The 26,541-nt window shown below is 41.6% G+C and overlaps 1 protein-coding gene across 1 annotated transcript in view; it reads right to left on the reverse strand.

Moving 5' to 3' along the window:
- LOC124607003 (collagen alpha-1(XVIII) chain-like) overlaps window positions 1–26,541 on the reverse strand; it is a 939,249-nt gene that overhangs the window by 119,432 nt on the left and 793,276 nt on the right. The window contains exons 15-18 of the mRNA XM_047139151.1: window positions 17,103–17,366; window positions 16,852–16,854; window positions 6,501–6,590; window positions 1,429–1,572 (exon numbers count right to left, since the gene is read on the reverse strand). Coding sequence (XP_046995107.1) covers window positions 1,429–1,572; window positions 6,501–6,590; window positions 16,852–16,854; window positions 17,103–17,366 — 501 coding nt within the window. The remainder of the gene's footprint in view (window positions 1–1,428; window positions 1,573–6,500; window positions 6,591–16,851; window positions 16,855–17,102; window positions 17,367–26,541) is intronic.

Consider the following 26,541-nt stretch of genomic DNA (forward strand, 5'->3'; position numbering starts at 1 on the left):
GAACGAGAGTTTAGCGAAAATTTTTCTCCGTTTGAAAATCTTTGCAGACGCCTCTTTAGTACATTACATTCTGCACAGAAATTAGATTCATCTTAGATTTAAAAATCTAGTCAGTTCCCGTGCTTCATTTCTGACTGTAGGCCTATCACTATTCGTCATAGGAATAATACGAATATAAACATGACACGATATGTATATTCTTCCGCGTTTGCTGTTGTCTCATTTTAGTTTCGTAGTTTATTAGGCAGACAGGATTTAAATGCAAACACAAAAGAATACATGGCATAATGTTTACATTCTTCCAGCTTTTCTTTTAATTTATCTATTGACGTGGAGGTTTTGGCGCCAGTATTTTTCTTTGTACCTGCAAAGCATGCCTGTGTAGCACTACATATATTCGATGGCAGAAGTTAGTTGTGCCGGCACCTACCAACATTTTTCAGAACTTCCACTTACTTTGCACTCGATTCTAAGCCGCAGGCGGTTTTTTGGATTACAAAACCCGGAAAAAAGTGCGGCTTAGATTCGAGTAAATACGGTAATTGCTCCAGATGAGGCTTCTTACACTCTGCAGGAATCCAAGTGCTTGCCTTCATCTTTCATTGATCTCCTTACCATTCATCCTAAATTACACTCCTCAGGTACTTGAAACTTCCCACTTTCTTTAGTGCTTGCTCTCTAAAACTTATTGTCCATTGCTACTCTCATATTATTACTCACAGTCACCATTGCTTTATACTTCCTTCCACATATTCAGCTTTTCATGTAACTCTCCTTCTCCACATCATTAAATTATCTGCAAACAGCATTGCTTCTATATTTTAATATCCTACTCATGTTGCCACTCCTTCCATTATTTAGTCTACAACAATAGTGAAAAGTAAAGGGGACAGAGCACTGTTTTCTCTCCTCCTGCTTTTACAGAACTCACAGTTCCCTGGTACATTTCTTTTATTCTTCTCATAGTCATCCTTCCATTTCCCATTTTCTGAATGATTTACCAGATCTTGCTTCATTTCACACTATCATATGCTTTCTCACTGTCCAGCACTACCATTACTAAATTCTTACCATGTTTTTAGTGTCCCTCTTAAAGCTGTCCTACACTAAAAATAATGTCCACTGTCAATCTTCCTAATCTACTAGTCCGTTCTTCTCTCTGGCCTTCTACTATTTTTAGTACTCTCTTTTGACAGTTTTCAGATGACCTCATCCTTTCTCCGTACTAACAGAGGTACTATTGACAAATTGTAGTAGGCTGCCTCTGCTACAACACTCAAGGAAAATAACTCCTGACGACTGCAGGGTGACTTCTATACCCTCGGGCACTAGACAGCTTGGCACTAAGCATGGAATTGTTCTCAGCATATAAGGAGATGTACACCTAGGTATAAGGCTTACGACTTTTGTCAGTGATGCAGGACTCACCGGAGGTCCCGGCGGACCAGGGGGTCCCGGTGGCCCGGGCACCGGGATGTAGGTGGCGTCCGGGTTAGCAGAGGACCCCACTGGCCCAGGAGGTCCTGGAGGTCCCGGGATGCCAATTCCTGGGTCCCCTTTCTCTCCCTTCAGCTGTAAATAGGCAGGAAAGCATACAGTTCATTTAGCCTCACTGCAAGTCAAATGAGCATTTGAACATTTCAACAGTAAAGCTCTTAGTTTGTACTGTGAAGATAAAGCTATTCATACTAGTACCAAGGACAAGTAAGAGTATTTATATTTACGATAATATGTTTCTCAAATTAAACAGTACAACATAAAAAAAACACTTGTTTGCCACTGTTGTTCCTAATTATCTATTTTTACAGGTTTTGAGTTATTAGAATGATGTCTAGCATTACTGGCAGAGATATTACTGTGCATACTGTTACAAGCAAAAACAAAGCAAAGGGCTTACAATTATCAAAGAAGTTAGCTGCTAATGCTAAATACATATAATAGTACATTGAAAACCATTAAACATGAAAATAAATTACTGGCACATCCATTTATAGTGGGGCAAAATTTAACATAAATGGACTGAGCAATCGGCTCAGGTTTAGTAGTATCAAAGAGTGAACATGAACTGAAATCTGTTTGTCAAAATAGTAGCTGCTCAGTATGGTTTTGTAGTGCCTCTTGATTTCCAGCATTACGAGCAGAGACAGTTCCATCCACTGGGCCCAGATTGCAGTATTTCTATGTCTACTACATAATCATGCCTGGTTTCCAAAAAGATGGAGTCTGTTTTCTGCAGCTTCCAGCTAGAGAGTGACCTAACAGTCCAACACCTTCTTCTTCTTCTTCTTCTTCTTCTTCTTCTTCTTCACTGCCACTTTCAGCTTCCTCTTGAAACACATTTTCTGGTTTTGTTCCTCTCTTTTTAAGCACTCCCTCACTGTACCTGTCCATCTCTTTCTGTATCTTCCTCACAGTCTCTCTTCAGTTAACCTTTCAGATAATGTTTTTTGAACTTTCTCCTAAGTCCACACCACTTCAACTTTGCTGTCTCTGTCTGTAGTAACCCCCCCAGTTTCAACATCTACCACCCACAGTGGATACAATTCGCGCCAGTCGACATTCAGACAGCATGCCTGCAACAGCCAGAACTAACCCAGTCACTGACTGTTGTCAGTAGATCCACCTTGTGCACGCAGCACTACACTAGTGACACCTGAGGGAAAGGAAGCCATCGACACTGAGGTTGTTAGAGACGGAGCACAAGCTCGGATTGTGTCAAGGATGGGGAAGGAAATTAGTCATGCCCCTTCAAAGGAACTGTCCTGCCCAGACGCAGGTTTGAACCGTCATCCTGCCAAATGCAAGTCAAGTGTGCAAACGACTGCACCACCTCATTTGGTAGCGACACTTGACCTGGACAGCATCTTCATAAGGCCATGCACAGACCTCTGGAACCTCAGTTACTGAAAGCATTCAAGACGTGTAAACTACCTTCATTGTATTCATGTTGATGTCATTCCCTGATCCAATAATTGTATCTGTCTTATGGCCATGTGTTTCCTCATGTTGTTTGTTAGAGCACATGTGCCAATGTCAAGTATCAAATTTTTGTATGTTTCTTCAACCATCTGGCTCTTTCACAGAGGCTTTACTCAGGTCACTTCTGCCACAATAGGTGCATATGGCTGTGTTGGGACAGTTGTTGGCTATGTTGACCTGGGCTCAGCCATCAGTTGTTCACCTGCTGCTATTCCCCCAATCCCCCACCTCCTACGATGAATCTGCGGAAGACTGGGATGCTTACGAGAAGCAGCATTACAAACATTTTATGGCATTCCGGGTGGTCAACAAAGAGGTCTGTAGGGCTCTTCTCTTATTGTGGATACCCCTTTGTACGTATCACTTACTCTGCCAGTTAGCTGCTCTGCACGAACCACCACCGTCTCTTTCTTTTAACGATATGTGTAGTTTGCTGTCCCTCTGTCACCACAAGCTTGCACATGTGGAATTCTACCCATGTCACAAACAGCTTCAGCAGTTGTACTGAGCTTCGGAAACCGATTCTTATAGCCTCAGTAATATGTGTTGGTTCATCACAGTTAAGTTTCAGTAGTCTTATGCTGACACCAATGTCCAAGATACAATCATTCACTCAGCCCCAGATAAAAAAAGATGCATCAATATGCTCTTCAGTTTGAGGACAGTACATTAGAAGATGTTTCGAATATTGCACAGTCGTTCAAGATCTCCTGCATGGTGGGTCAGCAATTAGGGGCCCGGAGTGATGTTGCCACTGCTGACAGCATGCAGGCCCGGTGCACAGAACCTAGTGTGCAGGGGATTGTCAGTTCATAGCGCAATCTTTCAAGGACTTTCATTCACACAATGGCATTCACCATAACATGGCACCTCCCTTCCCTCCTGAGTCAAACAGCAAGGCAGGATGCCTTGTCCAACATCTAAGACAAAGTTGTGTAGAAGATTTTCTTGCCGGAGAAGCTCTCAGATTTTTCTTAAGCTGTTACAGAATGACAGCAATTGGGGCCAAGTGTCTTGCAGAGCTCACGCACACCTGTCAGCCGCAGACGCTGCTCACACCTCTTGCTGCCACGCACGCGTCCCCCAGCGGCACTGGTTTTGTTGACATACACACTTGGTACACCAGTCTGGGCCAGGGCATTTGGACAGCATCCTCAATGGATTCTGGGCATCGTCCACTGCCAGTGTGGTCGCCACATCTACAAGGTTTGCACTATAGGTCAACTTGGCACGACACTGGTACCATTTGTGTCTCAGGATAGGCACTGGGTTCCTTCTTCTTCGTCGGCCTTGACTGCTCCAGGGATCAAGCAGGCCGGGCCGTGCCCACCTGCCCCGACGGTCTGTACTCTGCCAACATTGATGGCAGGATTGCTCCGTGAGGCAGGTGATGGTGCCTTCCATTGCATTGTGCAAATAGCAACAGCATTGAGACAGAAGCATGGACTCTGTTGCCAGAGCCTCTTCTCTCCAGCTCACCATCATCACAGCCTCTGCCAGTACCCTTCATCGTGAACTCTGATGTCCAGAAGACTCTCAAGCCCCTATGGCAGCAGGACTGCCATCACTCTAACCTCTTTCATCTGTATGCGTCAGCCCCAGCAGGTAGGAAATTTCTCATGCCTCTTCAGTCATAGCATCACAGATGTCAACACCTGGTCTCTCACTCCACTTGCCCCTGCAAGGAAGTAGAAGTGTAGTAACCCACCAGTTACTACACCTACCGCTCACAGTGGACGTAAGTCGGGCCACTACAGTAAGCTTAGTGGGCACCGACATTCAAATGGTGCACCTGCAACTACCTTAAGTGGCTGCTCCTGTCAGTCAGCATCCACCATCACAAGATCTGCCATTTACATGCAGCACTACAGGAGTAACACCTGACATGGATAGCATCTTCATAAGCCAAGTATGAGCTTCTGGGCCATCAGTTGTTAAATGTGTTCAAGTCATGTTAAATACCTTCATTGTATTCTTGTTGATACCAGTCTGTGATCTAATAAATTGTATCTGTTTTCCGACCATGTATTTCCCTGTGTTCCTGGTCAGAACAATATCTTGTCCTGAAGTTTCTAGATTCTCATTCTTTTTCTGATCTTATTTCTGAGTCTGTCCTTGTTTTACCTTTGATACTTCTTAAATATTTCACCTCTGTTGCCTACATTCAGTTTTCTTCTACTTTTGTTGTAGTCCGTGTACCATCCACATATGCTAGAATGTGTTCATAATAAGCTGAATATAGAACTTACTTACATTTCTATGGGACAGCTCTGTTCCATTAAATATCCCTTTCACTCTGGTAGAAGTTATTTGTTTCTTGCATTCTTTTCGCTGTTTCTTCAGTTATTTGCCTTTACCTAACATCAAACTTCCTAAGTACTCATAAACTCATAACTTCTGACCGCTTTAAATGATTATCCATATATTTAATCTTCCCCCTTCCTTCCTTCCCCTTATCACCAACGCTGTTTTGCTCTTCCAAATTTTGCTCCCTCCTGGTTCCATACTTGCATTTGCACTAAAATTTTGCCCTCACATCATATCAGGATGTTCTCTGCAAACAATGTGGCTTTCGTTCGTATTCCTTCCAGGTGCGTCCAGCCCTTAACCGTCGTTTATGACACATAATACTCTGAATGCATACCTTGTTGTCATCTTCAATACAAACAGCTGGCTGACCAGGAAAGCTTAAGATCACACAACGTGGCTCTAGTTGAATCTTCTCCTAATTTTTGTTAAACATTCTTATGTATTTTGTGCACGTTTATGACAGATAATATGGCAATCAGTACACTTCCACATCACAGATGTCCTGTTTCAACTTCACAATTTTTGCACATACTGTATTATTGCACTTCAACCCTACTAACTTGTTTATACCTTTATGTTTCCAAATCAACAGGCAGATAAAGTGAGATGGTGTAGTGCTTAGCACACTGGACACCCATTCAGGAGAGTGAAGGTTTAAACATGCATCTGGCCATCCAGATTCAGGTTTTCCGTGATTTCTCTAAATTGCTCCATGAAAATGCCATGATGGTTCCTTTGGAAGGGCACATCTTATTTCTTTCCACATCCTTGATACGATCCGAGTTTGTGCTCTGTCTCTAATGACCTTAATCTCAGTGGGACGTTAAACCCAAACTCCCTTCTTCTTTACTGACAAGGCATACTGTCAGACTTTCTCAATATCAGTAAATACCTGTCTTTTCCAACTTCTCATTTTTTTCTCCATCAAATGTCTTAATGTAAAGGCCAGGACAAGCAATGATCTGTCTTTTCTGAAATACTTACTGTACTGCTCTGTCAGTTTTTCTTCTAATTTCATCTTTGTTCTTCCTTCCTATACTCACTCAAGTATCTCAACTACACAAAACCTAGCATAAAACTAAATAATTTGTGAAGCAAGTTGGAAGAGAGAGTGTTTTCTTACTGAAGTCATATTACACCAAGTGCTTACAGTACTGTCAACAGAAAAAAATAGTAGAAGTTGAGGCAGTGATTCAATGCCAGGTACATACGCCAGGAGGTATTTCTGCGGCATCTCCCTTGTCACCCTTCAAGCCTGGCAAGCCTGGGGGTCCGGCTGGGCCGGGTCTACCAGGAGCTCCCTAGAACAGAAAAGACAATTCCAATTATCTTTCCTAAGAATGCAACACTCTCGAAAGTAGTGATAATGTGCAGCACATATGAAGAAAGCGGTTTTAATACTACCGTTTAGGAAAAACTAGACAAAGCTGTTAGGATTTAAATTTGCACAGAGAGAACTGACAGAAGTCTGAGGTGTGATTTCTGGTACATCATGTTATTTCCTGATATAATTTCTTATGTGCCTGGAAATGCTATATGTATCAGCGAAATGCTGATTGAGTGATATATACCACATAAATTAATAAGTGATGGTACTGAACACCCATGGTACACACAACGGGTCAGATCGTTGTTGCAGAGGCAACGAAAAAAGCATGCCAAATTTAAAAGAATGCAAAATCCCCAAGATTGGCAAAGTTTTACAGAAGTTCGAAATATGGCGCGTACTTCAATGCGAGATGCTTTTAATAATTTCCTCAACAAAGTTCTGTCTCGAAATCTGGCAGAAAACCCACAGAGATTCTGGTCATACATAAAGCACACCAGTGGCAAGACACAATCAATACCTCCACTACGCGATGACAACGGTGAAGTCACTGATGACAGTGCCACTAAAGCAGAGTTATTAAACACGGTTTTCTGAAACTCCTTCACCAAAGAAAACGAAGTAAATATTCCTGAATTCAAATCAAGAACAACTGCCAAGATGAGAAACATAGAAGTAGATAGCCCCGGTGTAAAAAAGCAGCTTAAATCACTTAATAAAGGCAAGGCCTCTGGTCCAGATCGTATACCAGTCAGGTTCCTCTCAGAGCATGCTGATAAAATAGCTCCATATTTAGCAGTTATACAGGGTGGTCCATTGAACGTGACCGGGCCAGATATCTCATGAACTAAGCGTCAAACGAAAAAACTATGCAGAAAGAAACTTGTCTAGCTTGAAGAGGGAAACCAGATGGCACTATGATTGTCCCGCTAGATGGTGCTGCCATAGGTCAAATGGATATCAACTGCGTTTTTTAAAATAGGAACCTCCATTTTTTATTACATATTTGTGTAGTACGTAAAGAAATATGTTTCAGTTGGACCACTTTTACCGCTTTGTTATAGATGGTGCTGTAGCCTAATAGTCACAAACATATGGCTAGGGACAGGAAAAAAAATCGGTGTTATTTTATGGCCAAAATTGGTGTTATTTTTTGCACTTTTCAGTGTTATTTGTCGGTGTTATTTTCTGGCAAGCTTTTCCTATTATCAGTTACCTATTTTCATCATATTTAACCATTTTTCAATGCTATGTTGAAAATGGAACTATTTCTACGATAGAGTGGCCCAAACATGAGACAAGTGTAGAGAAAAATTATTTTAACAAAAATTTTTGACACAAATAATTATTTAAAAACAAACACCAAAGGTAAAAATGAAAATAATAGTATGTTGCAGATGTTTTATTGATGACATTTTTCCTGCTTCTTCATATTGTTCTTGAGCCATGGAGACCACAGAAACCGGTCTCCGCTGCTCAAGAATGATCTGAAGATCCGCTTGGAGTGTGAAACTTGTCATCAATAAAGTATCTGCAACAGAGACTATTATTTAAATTTTTAACATTTGTATACTGTTGCTGCGTTTGGCCAGAATGGTGTGGAGTGATGCATATATTTTAAATATTGGGAAAAAATAATTTATCAATGTTGTATCCAGCAGATCAAAAAAATACAGAAATTCCCTTTTTTTCAGATCCATAATCAATTTCGGAGACTCGAGAATTTTTCTCATCGACTTAAATATTTATGTTAAATGGTTGAAATTTCTTATGGAATAACAATAATGAAACTTAGAAGAAAATCTTTTAATGTAAACAAAAATCTCTGCCTTTGCAATGCTATTCTTAATAAATAAAATGTCTTCGCTGCATCCTCAAGAGATTTTTCTGTATGAACTTCACCAAGAAGCCTTGAAGGTTATTTTTTAAGTATTCCTAAGTACCAAAATACAAAAGGTATTTAACTTGGGTTAAAAATAGGACGAGATTTAATTTTCTTTATTTTTTTAATGCTCACTCAGACGTTGCTTGGAAACAAAGTTTATAATAAGTTTCTGTACACGTTTTGAGTTTTAAATTCCATTTTCCATCAGTAACACAGTCTTTTAATACAAAAATACTTTCTTTTACCGTAGTATCTTTATTATTATTATTAAATTTTTTTACATACATATACAAACTGGTAGTAAGACTCATTTATGTGTTAAATTTTCAGCTGTTTTTACCAATATCTGGGCAAATGGGGTGAAAACAGACAAAACATCTGATATGCCTACCTGACAGTTAACAATGACGTGTAAACGTGAAATATCCGGACGCGGGCACTGCAATAGCTTCGAAACGATTGAAAAACGCGCCACAAACAAAACACGAGACAAGTGAAGTGTACCACCACTCTAACTCAGACAGCTATGCGCATCCGTCAATCTGGCAGCGCCAGAAAAATTTTTCCGGGTAGATGTTGGTTGCTTTCTTTCACTGTTTATACACCGAACAGCCACACTCCTAGTAGCCAGAAGCAGGAGTAGGAGTAGGCGCTGCTTATACGCGATTTCGGCTCTGCGCATGCGCGGCAAGCTGTCTGGTAACTCCTTAAACGAACCTTATTTAAACGAAATTTGAAAACAATCATATCAATATAAATTAAAATTTTCGTAATTAATACATTCAGAAAAATACGCACTCATTAGCAAGGCTTGGCAGCGAGCATAAGTAAAACAGTGGTCCTGCCAATGAATGGTCTCTGCAAACTTGAATAATGGCTTAAACACAATCATGTACAATATTAACTTGGTTTGCGTACTATCACGGAGTACACATTTTTCTTTGTTTGGATGATTTGAGAAAGGGTTCTGATACGTGAAACCGATCATCAATCAAATAAAAAAAGATGAATTTTATAGCTGCTCGTTTCCGTCGTAGAAATTAACGCTGTCCTGTAAGATACCTGCCTCACCAACCATTCGGAAATAAAACGCCCAAATATTTATTTTATTCTTCGATCTCTAATCAGACGGAAATGCATCATTTATTACAGAACATACTTGTATTATTCTTTCGAATTTTTTCCTTTGCTTTTACAGTGAAAAGTGATAGAGTTGTAAGCTTAATGACCGATGACAGTGTTGGCAGTATTCGCGCTCACCCTCCTTCCAAATACTTGCATTACATTCATAACAAAAGACCCAGACTGTGTTGGTAACGCTACGATGGAAAAAATATATATATTAGCACCAGTGGAACACAAACTTACATCAATTCGTATCGTAAGCCACGGAACTATACGTTACGTCATGGCTTACTCATTCGGCTACTGTCTCGTCTCAGTGATCACTTTCATCAAGCCTTATATCGCTGCTGTGTTATTAACCGCATTTAATAAAGATTGGCGATGTGTTTGGGATAGATTTTCATTGCACCATTGCTTTGAATCGGCACACTGCGGTACATACACTGCATTTGAAATAAATAATCGAAATTCACACAGTGGTCGTTCGTACGCGCTCGCAAAAGTCGATAGTCGAAAGGCCACTAGTTACGTCACGACTGCAAAAAGTAGTGCGACAGTTGAACCACAGTCTAATATAACAGTCGCGACACTCACTGCTGTAAAAGTTGTTGCCGTTTGACAGATGGAGCGACACTAGCGCTCCAAGCGGTAGGTAAGGTGAACGTCAGACGCGTCGTAAGCATAATGTTTGTTTACATCCATTTCCTACGTAATTTCCGCATTATTTGAGTTATTTTCTTGCCTCCAAGGGTTTGTGTGGTATCAGAAGGCATATATGTTTCTAAAAAGGATTCTAAAATAAGCGCCAGCACGGACAAAAATCATGAATAGAGTGGCAAGCTACAACACATTCGTGAAGAAACACTTGTGACATTGGACAGAATTGCAGCTTACCACGTTCATATCAAAAGAATATAAACACACAGATTCACATGTCAGAAGCACAGACATGTACCTCTACTTGCAAAAACGATCAACAGCTCGTTTATCGTTCTGTAGGCCTACTGCGTTTGTTTGTCATTTTCGCCTGTTGCCACAAGTACGACCTTCATCTTTTTATTATTCTAAGTGGGACAAGCAACTGCCAAATAGTGGGAAGAATATGCTGAAAACACTATAATGAGCTGATTACACTACATTTCACGAAAAACCAAATATTTGTATAATTTTCAAACAATCTGTCAGTGAAGAAGGTGCTGACAAAATAATGTCATCACGCGAAAGAAGCAAGGGAAATTAAGTGACTAACAACAGAAGTGAACGAAATACATACCAAAGAAATCAGCAGCCCAAATGAGCCAACTTCTTCAGTTTCTTATTTGCTTTCTTGTTGTTAGAAACTACGTCTTGATTCCAATATTTCAGCCTGTAAACGAGTCTCACTTTAACAAATAACTTGATTAACAGCAGTTTCGCTCGAAGTCTAGCGATTTGCACATTCTGACACTTCACACGCTTTTGCAAGACACGAACAGTTGCACTTAATCTAACCACTTCATCGTCAAAGCAGGTCTGTGTTGACGATTCACACGAATCTGGCACTGATACATGGTGAGCTGAACCAGCTGCTTCTGTGTCATAGGGCTGTTTTACTGCTTTAGATTGACTGTCGAATCTTTGTGGCAGTTTCCTCTTCATCGTCAGCTGAGGTGGCTTATTTGGAATGTCAAACAGGGTGGGTACTGCATTCCACACGAGTTTGTTGTTGTCTGCGTTCATGAACTGGTTTTGTTCGAAATGTAGCGAACAAAACCTAATATTACTACACAGGTACACTGGGTCTTTCTTCATGAGGTCTTCTCGCCTGCTATTAACAAGCCATTTTCTGCTCCTAAAACGAAACATTCATCATTTATACACATATAGTTTGCAAGTGAATCCTGACGATACAGTTTAGTAACATGATGGTTATACCTCTCAGGATCCTTAGGAAACCTAAAAAAAAGACAGCTTTGGTGTCTTCTTTCTGTTGTTGGTGCAATTTATTGCGCTACAAACGCTCCCGCCAGTAAAAGCCATTGTAAAAATCAAAATAAACAACCACTATTCTCCTTCACGATCGCGCCGAACTCACAGTGTAACCTACCAGCCGCTTGGGGCGCTGCTGGCGCTGTAGGCAACAAAATCGAGGCGAAGTGTCGCGACTGTTATATTAGACTGTGGTTGAACATAGAACATTTCAACATAAAACGTCATAAGATTTACGACTCTTCTTACGAGGACACAGAGAAATTTTGTTGAAAAACTCCGATTTTGCGTTACTTCCTCAAAAACCGCCGAATTCGTATAACCCCATTAAAACCAGCAGAATTCGCGTTATTCGTCCCGTTATCGTATAAACGAATTTTTCCAGTCCCTACATGTGGCTCAATTTTAAACGAACAGTTGGTAACAGGTAGGTTTTTTAAAAATTAAAATACAGAATGTAGGTACATTTGAACATTTTATTTCGGTTGTTCCATTGTGATACATGTACCTTTGTGAACTCCTGAGAACGCATGCTGTTACAGCGTGATTACCTGTAAAAATCACATTAATGCAATAAATGCTCAAAATGATGTCCGTCAACCTGAATGCATTTGGCAGTATACGTAACGACATTCCTCTCAACAGCGAATAGTTCACCTTCCATAATGTTCACACATGCATTGATAATGCGCTGACGCATGTTGTCAGGCATTGTCGGTGGATCACGATAGCAAATATCCTTCAACTTTCCCCACAGAAAGAAATCCGGGGACTTCAGATCCGGTGAATGTGTGGACCATGGTATGGTGCTTCGATGACCAATCCACCTGTCATGAAATATGCTATTCAATACTGCTTCAACCACACGCGAGCTATGTGCCGGACATCTATCATGTTGGAAGTACATTGCCATTCTGCCATGCAGTGAAACATCTTGCAGTAATATCGGTAGAACGTTATGTAGTAAATCAGCATACATTGCATAATTTAGATTGCCATCGATAAAATGGGGGCCAATTATCCTTCCTCCCATAATGCCGCACCATACGTTAACCCGCCAAGGTCGCTGATGTTCCACTTGTCGCAGCCATCGTGGATTTTCCGTTGCCCAATAGTGTATATTATGCCGGTTTACGTTATCGCTGTTGGTGAATGACGCTTCGTCCCTAAATACAATGCGCGCAAAAAATCTGTCATCGTCCCGTAATTTCTCTTGTGCCCTGTGGCAGAACTGTACACGACGTTCAAAGTCGTCGCCATTCAATTCCTGGTGCATAGAAACATGGTACGAGTGCAATCGATGTTGATGTAGCATTCTCAACACCGACGTTTTTGAGATTCCCGATTCTCGCGCAATTTGTCTGCTACTGATGTGCGGATTAGCCGCGACAGCGGCTAAAACACCTACTTACAGGCATCATCATTTGTTGCAGGTCGTGGTTGACGTTTCACATTTGGCTGAACACTTCCTGTTTCCTTAAATAACGTAACTATCCGGCGAACGGTCTGCACACCTGGATGATGTCGGACTGGATACCGAGCAGCATACATAGCACACGCCCTTTGGGCATTTTGATCGCAATGGCCATACATCAACACAATATCGATCTATTCTGCAATTGGTAAACGGTCCATTTTAAATGTATCACGAAGCAAATACCATCCGCACTGGCGGAATGTTACGTGATACCACGTACTTACATGTTTGTGACTATTACAGCACCATCTATCACGAAGCGAAAAAAGTGGTCCAACTAAAACATTCATGTTTCTTTACGTACTACATGAATATGTAATAAAAAATTGGGGTTCCTATTTAAAAAAAAAACGCAGTTGATCTCCGTTTGACCTATGGTAGTGCCATCTAGCGGGCCAACCATAGCGCCATCTGGTTTTGCTAGACGAGTTCCATTCTTTGTAGTTTTTTCGTTTGATGCTTATTTCGTGAGATATTTGGCACGGTCACTATCAATGGACCACCCTGTATACAACCACTCGCTCACTGAAAGATCCGTACCTAAAGACTGGAAAATTGTTCAAGTCACACCAATACCCAAAAACGGAAGTAGGAGTAATCTGCTGAATTACAGGCCTATATCACTAACGTCAATTTGCAGTAGGGTTTTGGAACATATACTCTATTCAAACATTATGAAGTACCTCGAAGAAAACGATTTATTGACACACAGTCAGCACGGATTCAGAAAATATCATTCCTGTGAAACACAACTAGCTCTTTATACTCATGAAGTAGTAAGTGCTATCGACAGGGGATGTCAAACTGATTCCATATTTTTAGATTTCCAGAAGGCTTTCAGCACTGTTCCTCTAATCAAACTGCATGCCTACAGAGTACCGCCTCAGTTGTGCGACTGGACTCGTGATTTCCTGTGAAAGGTCACAGTTCGTAGTAATAGGCAGAAAGTCATCGAGTGAAACAGAAGTAATATCTGGCATTCCCCAAGGAAGTGTTATAGGCCCTCTATTGTTCCTGATCTGTATTAAAGACATAGGAGAATCTGAGTAGCCATCTTAGATTGTTTGCAGATGATGATGTCATTTACCATCTTGTAAAGTCATCAGATGCTCAAAACGACTTGCAAAATGATTTAAACAAGATATCTGTATGGTGTGAAAAATGGCAATTGACCCCGAATAAAGAAAAGTGTGAAGTTATTCACATGCTAAAAGAAATCAGCTAAATTTCGATTACACGATAAGCCACACAAATCTGAAGGCTGTAAATGCAGCTAAATACTTAGGAATTACAATTACAAATAACCTAAATTGGAATGATCACATAGATAATATTGTGGGTAGAGCAAACCGCAGACTGCGATTCATTGGCAGAACACATAGAAGGTGCACCCAGTCTACTGAAGAGACTGCTTACACCACACTTGTCCACCCTATTCTGGAGTATTGCCGTGCGATGTGGGATCCACATCAGGTACGACTGACAGATGATATCGAAAATGTACAAAGAAGGGCAGCTCGCTTTGTATTATCATGAAATAGGGGAGATAGTGTCACAGACATGATATGTGAATTGGGAGTGGCAATCATTAAAACAAAGGTTTTTTTCGTTGCAACAGGATCTTCTCATGAAATTTCTATCACCAGTTTTCTCCTCCAATTGCAAAAACATTCTGCTGGCACCTACCTACATAGGAAGAAATGATCATCACGATAAAATAAGAGAAATCAGGGCTCGCACAGAAAAATTTAAGTGCTCGTTTTTCCTGCGTGCCGTTCGAGAGTGGAACGGAAGAGAGACAGCTTGAAGGTGGTTCACTGAACCCTCTGCCAGGCTCTTTATTGTGAATAGCAGAGTAATCTTGTAGATGTAGATTGTTCACAGGCCACATTAAATTATATGTTTCCCAAACAACTACCTTGGTAAATCAATTCATAGGCTGGAGAAAGATGAGAATACCTCATTTCCAGTATGACTAAGTATTTATAGCATCGTGCTGTTCAAACCAACAATATTTCACTTGTGCCAATTTCACTTGTATCAATGACATGCTTGATAGTTTAAAATATTAAAAAATCTGTGGTTCTATTCCCAAATGCAAGAGATGAGACCACACCATTCAATCACAGTGGTGTATGGAGACAATGTTATTAATGAAGCATCATTTTGGAAAACTGCATTAAAATTTTCATTGCATAAGAATGTCCATAAAAAAATACTGATCATTATGAATATGACAAATTCATAAGGAATTTTTTCATGTCATGTATTATAGTACAGTGACAATTTCCTCATATCTCACTAATAAAACATTTTGCATCATCTGAACTTTGAGGAGAAAGCTCTGTTGTCTTCTAGCATCACCATGAGAAAGCCACACCATATGTCATGAAAACTTTTGCAAGAGCTATAGTGGAAAAGCTTCAACCATCTGTGAAAAGCTTCAACCATCTGTCTGTGACCTCACTGCAATGAGTGGTTGCTACATTTATTAAATATGTGGATGCAGAAAGACACAAAAGAGAGGTGTGAAAACTTGTTATATGAGTTCATCTGTAACTGAACAAAGTGACTATGTGAAGAAATAATTTTAGTTATGTAACCATAACATGAAATAGATTCTTGCAGTAAACACACTTCAACTGTTTTACGATTACATCTCCCATAGCAACACAACAGAATTATCTGTATTGTATCTCAATGAAAAACATTAATATTAGTTAATATTTCATTCAGTAAAAACTTGAATAGCCAGTGAGAAAGTGTGACTGTAGCTTAAAACTTTCTCGCAGATTAAAACTGTGTGTTAGACCTAAACTCAAACCTGGGACCTTTGCCTTTTGTGTGCAAGTTGTCCAGTGACCGAGCTATCCAAACTCATAACTTTACTTCCATCATTACCTCATCTCCTACCTTCCAAACTTCTCACAAGTTCTCCTGGATACCCTGCAGGACCATCACTCCAGGAAGGAAGGATCCTGCGTGGACACGGCATAGCCGCAGCCTGGGCAATTCTTTCCAGAATGAATTTTCACTCTGTAGTGGAGCATCCATTGCTTTGGAAACTTCCAGGCAGATTCAGATTGCGTGCCACATTGGGGCTCAAACCTGGAATATTTACCTTGTGGCTAAGTCCTGTCTCCACAATATCTTTTTTTCCAGGAGTGCTAGTCCCACTCAGAGTGTAGGACAACTTCTGTGCAGTTTGGAATGTAGGAGATGAGGTACCAGCAGAATTAAGGCTGTGAGGTAGAGTCATATGTCGTGCTCAGATACCTGTCAGCAGTGCACTTGCCCACAAAAAGCAAAAATCCTAGGCTCCAATCCCAGGTCAGCACACGAGTTTAATCTTTCAAAGATTCAAATCAATGTACATGCTGCTGCAGAATGAAAATACGATCTGGATATAATTACAGCTGATCAAAATTTTTAAGTGGCTGATCATTTCTTGGTTATGCAGCCAAGCTGGAGTGTTTCCTTGGCACAATTCTTTTTTGATAGATGTGGTTGTTGGATATGGGAGGCAGTAAGACAACACCTGGTAACAAGAAGTCAACAGCTGAGTACATTCCAACTCAAATTCTGATTGCTAATTCATCAAACAAAGCAGTCTCAATATGGCTTACTATGACAAGAAGAAGTCACATCTGCAAGGTCTCTCACTTGCAGCAAAAAATGAATTTAGGTTTTAAGCCCACATCTTTTGGAACACTAAGGCTAAAGTATCAGTGTTAAGTACTTATTACAAATAAAAGTTAGACAAGAAAAATAGAAGCTCACCTTCTGTAATGATGCAAGCATGAAAAGAAAGAATAAGAGAATTAGTAACAGGTTACAGAAAACATAATGCAAATGTTAGTGACATAAAATTCAATGTAACAGAATTTCTGAGCTACCAGTTAGGAAAGGAGTTATTAGATGAACACCATTAATTATTAATTGAATATTATCTCATAATAAGCAGGTCGAATTTATTTTAACTCAGTGCACAAGAAAATTCAAACTGGTCATCTAGCGGCACGTGAGGTTACCATCCATCCGGGCAGTCCCATCTCGCCCACGGTGCCGGGTTTCCCCGGGGGGCCCACGGGCCCGGGAGGTCCCGGCTTGCCCCGGCGGCCCCTCTTGCCGTGGTCACCCTTCTCGCCCTTTATGGTTATGAAGTCCCCGTCGACACCGGCGACAGTGGCGGGGCCAGGGGGCCCCCTCTCACCCCTGTCTCCCTTCATGCCGGGGGGACCGACAGGTCCTGTCAGGCCCATCTCTCCAGGTTCACCTTTTTCTCCAGCTGTGCCCTGCACAAATACATTTTGAAATCAGTGTCAGTCCAGGCCATTTTTACGTAAAATCAGATCAAATGTAACATTATTACTGTGTATTTTCTACTTCTGATGAAGGAAGCAATCAGAACACTGGACATTTCTGGCATTCTTATTCATTGTGCCTCTTCAAGACTCAGTGCCTCTCTATGTGGTGAGTAGCAATCTATCCTTTCAATACTGTTCTTACTCTGCTCTTTGTGTAGACACTGATTCAGAAACTGCTTAAACCAGACAGTACAGTTGTTTTTGTGAAACAGATTTTTGTCTCTTTTACATGTTTCATCGTTCCTTAGTTATGTCTGTTTTATTATTATTATTATTATTATTATTATTATTATTATCATCATCGTCTTTCAGATGTGGTCAATCTAAACAACTAAGTAAGACTACAAACACACATTGTCCACTCAAGTTTTAAATGAAAACACAGACAGTGAATGTGAAGTGTTCTAGTGAAATGCACTTGCAAATCACGAAAGCCAGATATCACTGGTGTACACAGACAATGAGGTACAATCCCAGGACAAAACATATGAGATAACAACATCTAATAAAAACTGTATGTAGAACCTAACAGTAATTTGACACTACAAGCCCTGTGTTCCAAAAAGTTATTTCTTGCCTAAAAATAAAAGGACAACAAAGAAACTGTGATATGCAAACACATTCGTAACTCTAAATACGACCACTTTCGCTAATGGTTTGCTTTCTGAATTAATATTATTCTAAGTAAATCGCAACTGTGTTGCCTACATCATTTATGGGTTTTAGTTCCCGATATTATTATTACTGTTGTTAAATGTTATGTTAACTTTCTATTTCACAAACTTGCCATCAGCCAGACAATTTAACCAAAGGGTCACAAGTGTCTCATTTAGGGCATGTAATGTGATACATGCTGTTCAACCCCTAGATGAGTTTGAGCCAAGACATTTCAATGAAGAGAAACCGCATGTGAGTCTGAACACCTTTGGGATATTAGCTTGCAACTGCAATTTCAAATAAGTCTTAAATCACAAAGTAAATATTGTTTTCATTCCCAACTCATGCATAGTACACTAGATACATACATTTTATATCAATGTATTCATGTGGTATGTCCTTTACTTTCTGGCTGAAAGTACACTATATAGACTACAGAGTGTGGCTCAATAATTTATTTATTTATTCATCCAGGGAATATCTTACAATGATTTAGGATGTGTCATCATAATGCAATGAAGAGAAATACTCAAAAACACAAGGTTAGTATAAATGTTTCAAGTTGTTTTATAAATTTACTATAACTACATTAACTGACATATAGTCACAAAATTCGACACTCATGTAGAAAAACTCAAAAAGTTTTGTATTGTTGCAGCTGAACTTCAGATTTCTGCCACGAGGGCTCAGAAGCGAGCAGTCAGACAAGATGACGATAGGCACCGAGAAAGCATACTTGTGCTTGAAATGTATTCACATCAATTTACCATAACATGCCACAACTTGAGAGTGACAATGTGGACTTCATCTACCAGTAGGATGGTGCTCCACCCCACTTCCATCATGATGTTCATAAATTCTTAAACATGCAATTTTTGTATACATCTCCTCCACCAGCAAATCTACCACAACTGCAAGCTCAAATGAACAGATTGTGTGCTTTTGAACAGATTGATAGCGACCTGTTGCACTGAATGTGGTAAGAATTTGGTTATCGACTTGATATCTGCAGAATCAGGAGGGGGCACATATGGACCACTTGCCTTATAGGAAAAAAAAGAAAAAGAAAGAAAAAAAAACAAAAAACTTTTTGAGTTTTTATAAGCATGTGCAGTGCCCTGTGACAATATGTCATATAACATAGCTACAGCAAATCTGTCAAATCACTTTTGTCATTTATAATAATCCTGTATACATACAGAACATATAAATATGGTTTTATATATCTAAAAACAATGATGATGTGACTTACCAAACAAAAGTGCTGGCAGGTTGGTAGACACACAAATAAACACAAACATACACACAAAATTCAAGCTTTTGCAACCAACGGTTGCTTCATCAGGAAAGAGGGAAGGAGAGGGAAAGACGAAAGGATGTGGGTTTTAAGGGAGAGGGTAAGGAGTCATTCCAATCCCGGGAGCGGAAAGACTTACCTTAGGGGGAAAAAAGGACGGGTATACACTCGCACACACACACACACACACACACACACACACACACACACACACACACACACACATCCATCCATCCACACATACACAGACACAAGCAAACATTTGTAAAGGCAAAGAGTTTGGGCAGAGATGTCAGTCGAGGCGGAACTACAGAGGCAAAGATGTTGTTGAAAGACAGGTGAGGTATTAGCGGTGGCAACTTGAAATTAGCGGAGGTTGAGGCCTGGCGGATAACGAGAAGAGAGGATATACTGAAGGGCAAGTTCCCATCTCCGGAGTTCGGATAGGTTGGTGTTAGTGGGAAGTATCCAGATAACCCGGACAGTGTAACACTGCGCCAAGATGTGCTGGCCGTGCACCAAGGCATGTTTAGCCAAAGGGAGATCCTCATTACCAACAAACACTGTCTGCCTGTGTCCATTCATGCGAATGGACAGTTTATTGCTGGTCATTCCCACATAGAAAGCTTCACAGTGGCAGGTCACTTGGTAAATCACGTGGGTGCTTTCACACGTGGCTCTGCCTTTGATCATGTACACCTTCTGGGTTACAGGACTGGAGTAGGTGGTGGTGGGAGGGAGCATGGGACAGGTTTTACACCGGGGGCGGTTACAAGGGTAGGAGCCAGAGGGTAGGGAAGCTGGTTTGGGGATTTCATATGGATGAACTAAGAGGTTAGGAAGGTTAGGTGGATGGCGTAAAGACACTCTTGGTGGAGTGGGGAGGATTTCATGAAGGATGGATCTCATTTCAGGGCAGGATTTGAGGAAGTCGTATCCCTGCTGGAGAGCCACATTCAGAGTCTGATCCAGTCCCGGAAAGTATCCTATCACAAGTGTGGCACTTTTGGGGTTCTTCTGTGGGAGATTCTGAGTTTGAGGGGATGAGGAAGTGGCTCTGGATATTTGCTTGTGTTCCAGGTCGGGAGGGTAGTTGCGGGATGCAAAAGCTGTTTTCAGGTTGTTGCTATAACGGTTCAGGGATTCCGGACTGGAGCAGATTCGTTTGCCACGAAGACCTAGGCTGTAGGGAAGGGACCGTTTGAGGTGGAATGGGTGGCAGCTGTCATAATGGAGGTACTGTTGCTTGTTGGTGGGTTTGATGTGGACGGACGTGTGAAGCTGGCCATTGGACAGATAGAGGTCTACGTCAAGGAAAGTGGTATGGGGTTTGGAGTACCGTATTTACTCGGATCTAAGCCGCACTCAAATCTAAGCCGCACCTGAGAAATGAGACTCGAAAAAAAAAAAAAAAAAATCCCGATCTAAGCCGCACGTGAAACTTGAGACTCGAAATTCAAGGGGTGAGAAAAGTTTTAGGCCGCACCTCCAAATCGAAACAAAGTTGGTCCATTGTAATATGAGACACAATTTAGGTCGAATGAGTGACGATACAGCTACAGTAGTTTGGTTCGAGTTGTATGCTTTGCAGTTAAGCTTTACCAGGTAGCCATTGCTATGCGTCAGGCGCTCCGTCCGTATTTATAGGGATACGCTTCCTTTTTCACGTGCTTCGTCTGGTTTGAATCGATTGCTTATTTTGCTTTGATCTGATAAGTGCCGTTTTCTTTGTTATAGGTGTTTACGTCACTCTAAGGTGAAAATGCATTACTGTACTGTGTCAGGCATTGTTTGTCGCATTCTGATAATGCGTGTTTATGGCCTATCACCGCTCGCGGCATGGCTTGCTTTTGCGCGCGCTACCGACGCTTACAATTGAAAAAGAGAGAGAGGAATCGTCTCATTAGCGAAACAATGGCAAGAGACTGCTATCTGTTGTTACTTACACTGCTGCTTTCTTTGATAATGATCAACAAGAACCAAATAATAGACTGCGTATGATAGAACATGTTCTGAACGAGAGTTAGGCGAAAATTTTTCTCCGTTTGAAAATCTTTGTGGCCGCTTCTTTAGTACATCACATTCTGCACAGAAATTAGAGTCATCTTGGATTTCAAAATCTAGTCAGTTGCCGTGCTTCACTTCTGACTGATTCACTATTAGGAATAAGAATAATACGAATATAAACATGACATGATATGTATATTCTTCCGCGTTTGCTGTTGTCTCAATCTAGTTTCGTAGTTTATTAGGCAGACAGGATTTAAATGAGATAGCAGCAAACATGAAAGAATATATGGCAAAATGTTTATATTCGTATTATTCTTATGGTGAAGAGAATGCTGCATGTGATTCATATTTCATCAGGTTCCTATTAGCAACCATCTCTTCTCACAGGTAGGAAAAAATTCAGAACGTAGAGTTGGCCATATTGACAAACATCCGTAACAGTCTTGCCAGTCTGATTTTCGTAGTACATTGAAATTCTACTACATTCGAAGATGAACAATACGGAATTTGTATTTGCTTCGTTGGATAATGTATGAAAATGCAGTGGTCGAAACTCGGGGCGGAGAAAAAAAGCTCGTCTTCCACCTTTTTTAAAAAATTTATTTACTGACGCAGAGGTTTTGGCGCCAGTATTTATCTTTGTGCCTACAAGGCATGCCTATGTGGCGCTACATATATTCGATGGCAGAAGTTAGTTGTGGCGGCACCTACCAACGTTTTTCAGAACTTCCGCTTCCGTTGCACTCGATTCTAAGCCACAGGCGGTTTTTTGGATTACAAAAACCGGAAAAAAAGTGCGGCTTAGATTCGAGTAAATACGGTAGGACTAGGTGAATCTGATGGAACCAAAGGAGTTGAGGTTGGAGAGGAAATTCTGGAGTTCTTCACTTTGAGTCCAGATCATGAAGATGTCATCAATAAATCTGTACCAAACTGTTTCCAGTTCACAAACAGTTCCTTTCATCTATTAACCAACCATTTCGGCTAGTTCTAATAACTTTCGCTTTATTTCCATTTCCGTTTTTCCCACATCACTGATCATTTTTAGCCGCTTCCCACAGGTTTTAACGTCATTATTTCTTCGTCAGACAATTGTTAGCCTCATTTTCATAATCTGCCACCACAAAACCACTCCTTTTAATACATTTACACGCAGTTTTTTCGAAAATTTCCCGAATTTCTCCACCCTTTAACGTGTTTTGGCGGCAACACAACCACCTAACCTTTGTGCACATCGTTGTCTACCAACCCAAGTTCACCACAGGATCAACATAGCCCAGCTTTAACCAACACTTTTTCGCCTTTTTTCACACCAGATCTCCAGCTGCTTTCTAGTTCACCTTTATCTCTCCCCATATATTTTTATTTTCATTTTCATTTCAGCCTCATGTTACACTATCCAACTTCTAATACCATGTCACCCTCACAACACCCTCACAACGACCCCATTAAGTTTTATTTACATCCCCTCAGCAAACATGCCTTTGCCCTAGCCAGATGACGCTCCCATATTTTATTTTCTCAGGCTTGTCTGACATTTGGCATTACCCCCAAAGGCCTCACACTTAAAGTTCTCATCTCTGGCTGTAACCTTTCTTTCCATCAGTCCCTATACCAGTTCCAAACTGAACAATCCATCGCCCTCACCCACCTAAACCTTCACCTACACATCAACTCAGCCAATGAACACACCCGTCAACTCCTATCATTAATAAAAGTCCTCAATCTTTCCTCTCCCACATCCACACTGGCTGTTCAGAGCATCCTCCTACAGGCCAACCGCAAATTAAAACAGCATGCCACCCTACACCTCAAAAAACTATCCAATCTCCTGGTTTCCCACCTCCGGAAAGGCAACTCACTCACCCTTCACAACCTTTCCAGCAAACCTCAACCTCCTCTCATTGCACACAGACCCAGTCTCTCCCATCTACTCAATCTCCCACATCCAGCTCCACTCCCCCCAAAACCTCAAAATTCCAATCAACACAATCTGGAACCACTACACCCTAATTCAGTAGTTAACCTTTCCTCCAAACCTCTCTCTCAATCCGAAACCTCTGTCCTGTCCAAAGGCCTCACCTTCAGCCCCACTCCCAGATTCAACCAAACAGCCCTCGTCAAAGTTTTACTGTCCTACACTCGTACTCTCTGCTGGAAATATCACTTTACCACGAAGAAAAATGATCCTAATCCTACTCCTAATGATCCAACTCCCCAAGACACTATCCAAATTGAACCCTGCCTGGAACAGTTCCGTCCTCCGTCACAGCGGGACCCACCTCCTCTTCCTCAAAATCACCCTCTCCAAACCTTCCAGGAATTTCTGACTTCCAGCCTTGCCTCTCAATCCTTCTTAAAAAACCTTAATCCTACTCTCAACATCACCACTGCTGAAGCCCAGGCTATCCGTGATCTGAAGGCTGACCAATCCATCGTCATTCTCCCGGCAGACAAAGGTTCCACGACCGTGGTAGTTGATCGTCGGGAGTATGTGGCTGAGGAACTGCGTCAGCTTTCAGACAACACTACATACAAAGTTTGCCAAGGTAATCCCATTCCTGATGTCCAGACAGAGCTTCAAGGAATCCTCAGAACCTTAGGCCCCCTACAAAACCTTTCACCTGACTCCATCAACCTACTGACCCCACCGACAGACCGCACCCCTACCTTCTACCTTCTTCCTAAAATCCACAAACCCAATCATCCCGGCTGCCCCATTGTAGCTGGTTACCAAGCCCCCACAGAACGTATCTCTGCCTACGTAGATCAACACCTTCAACCCATTACATACAGTCTCCCATCCTTCATCAAAGACACCAACCACTTTCTCGAACGCCTGGAATCCTTACCCAATCTGTTACCCCCGGAAACCATCCTTGTAACCAATGATGCCACTTCCTCATACACAAATATTCCGCATGTCCAGGGCCTCACTGCGATGGACCACTTCCTCTCACGCCGATCACCTGCCACCCTACCTAAAACCTCTTTCCTCATTACCTTAGCCAGCTTCATCCTGAACCACAACTTCTTCACTTTCGAATGCGAGACGTACCAACAATTAAAGGGAACAGCCATGGGTACCAGGATGGCCCCCTCGTACGCCAACCTATTCATGGGTCACTTAGAGGAAGCCTTCTTGGTTACCCAGACCTGCCAACCCTAAGTTTGGTACAGATTTATTGATGACATCTTCATGATCTGGACTCACAGTGAAGAAGAACTCCAGAATTTCCTCTCCAACCTCAACTCCTTTGGTTCCATCAGATTCACCTGGTCTTACTCCAAATCCCATGCCACTTTCCTTGACGTTGACCTCCACCTGTCCAATGGCCAGCTTCACACGTCCGTCCACATCAAACCCACCAACAAGCAACAGTACCTCCATTATGACAGCTGCCACCCATTCCACATCAAACGGTCCCTTCCCTACAGCCTAGGTCTTCGTGGCAAACGAATCTGCTCCAGTCCGGAATCCCTGAACCATTACACCAACAACCTGACAACAGCTTTCGCATCCCGCAACTACCCTCCCAACCTGGTGCAGAAGCAAATAACCAGAGCCACTTCCTCATCCTCTCAAACCCAGAAACTCCCACAGAAGAACCACAAAAGTGCCCCACTTGTGACAGGATACTTTCCGGGACTGGATCTGACTTTGAATGTGGCTCTCCAGCAGGTATATGACTTACTCAAATCCTGCCCTGAAATGAGATCCATCCTTCATGAAATCCTTCCCACTCCACCAAGAGTGTCTTTCCGCTGTCCGCCTAACCTTCGTAACCTCTTAGTTCATCCCTATGAAATCCCCAAACCAGCTTCCCTACCCTCTGGCTCCTACCCTTGTAACCGCCCCCGGTGTAAAACCTGTCCCATGCTCCCTCCCACCACCACCTACTCCAGTCCTGTAACCCGGAAGGTGTACACGATCAAAGGCAGAGCCACGTGTGAAAGCACCCACGTGATTTACCAAGTGACCTGCCACTGTGAAGCTTTCTATGTGGGAATGACCAGCAACAAACTGTCCATTTGCATGAATGGACACAGGCAGACAGTGTTTGTTGGTAATGAGGATCTCCCTTTGGCTAAACATGCCTTGGTGCACAGCCAGCACATCTTGGCACAGTGTTACACCGTCCGTGTTATCTGGATACTTCCCACCAACACCAACCTATCCGAACTCCGGAGATGGGAACTTGCCCTTCAGTATATCCTCTCTTCTCGTCATCCGCCAGGCCTCAATCTCCGCTAATTTCAAGTTGCCGCCACTCATACCTCACCTGTCTTTCAACAACTTCTTTGCCTCTACACTTCTGCCTCGACTGACATCTCTGCCCAAACTCTTTGTCTTTAAATATGTCTGCTTGTGTCTGTATGTGTGGATGGATATGTGCGTGTGTGCGAGTGTATACCTGTCCTTTTTTCCCCCTAAGGTAAGTCTTTCCGCTCCCGGGATTGGAATGACTCCTTACCCTCTCCCTTAAAACCCACATCCTTTCATCTTTCCCTCTCCTTCCCTCTTTCCTGATGAAGCAACCGTTGGTTGCGAAAGCTTGAACTTTGTGTGTATGTTTGTGTTTCTTTGTGTGTCTATCAACCTGCCAGTGCTTTCGTTTGGTAAGTCACATCATCATTGTTTTTAGATATATTTTTCCCACGTGGAATGTTTCCCTCTATTATATAAACATGGTTTTATGTGAATAGCACAGATTGTCATCAACAAACTTCTACTTTATTTGCTATAAGCTATGTAGCATATGTTATCTTCAAAAAACTTAGTGAAACGTGATACTAAATCTGCCCCACACTAGCAATAACACGACTTATATCTAGAACACTGGCAATGGATGTGCTATTCTATATAGTAGTCCCATCAAATCATCATTTACAAAAGTAAGTGAACAGATTGGAGGAGGAGGAGGAGGGGGAGGAGGAGGATGAAAAGACTAGTGTTTAATGTCCCATTGAGAACGAGGTCATTAGAGATGGTGCACAAGCTCAGATTAGGAAAGGACGGAGAAGGAAACGGGTTGTGCCCTTTCAAAGGTATCATCTCCGCATTTGCCTTAAGTGATATAGGGAAATCACGTAAAACATAAATCAGGATAGCCAGACATGAATTTGAACCCTCATCCT

Source organism: Schistocerca americana, chromosome 3, assembly GCF_021461395.2.
Source record: "Schistocerca americana isolate TAMUIC-IGC-003095 chromosome 3, iqSchAmer2.1, whole genome shotgun sequence".
In the NCBI taxonomy this organism is placed as follows: Eukaryota; Metazoa; Arthropoda; class Insecta; order Orthoptera; family Acrididae; genus Schistocerca; species Schistocerca americana.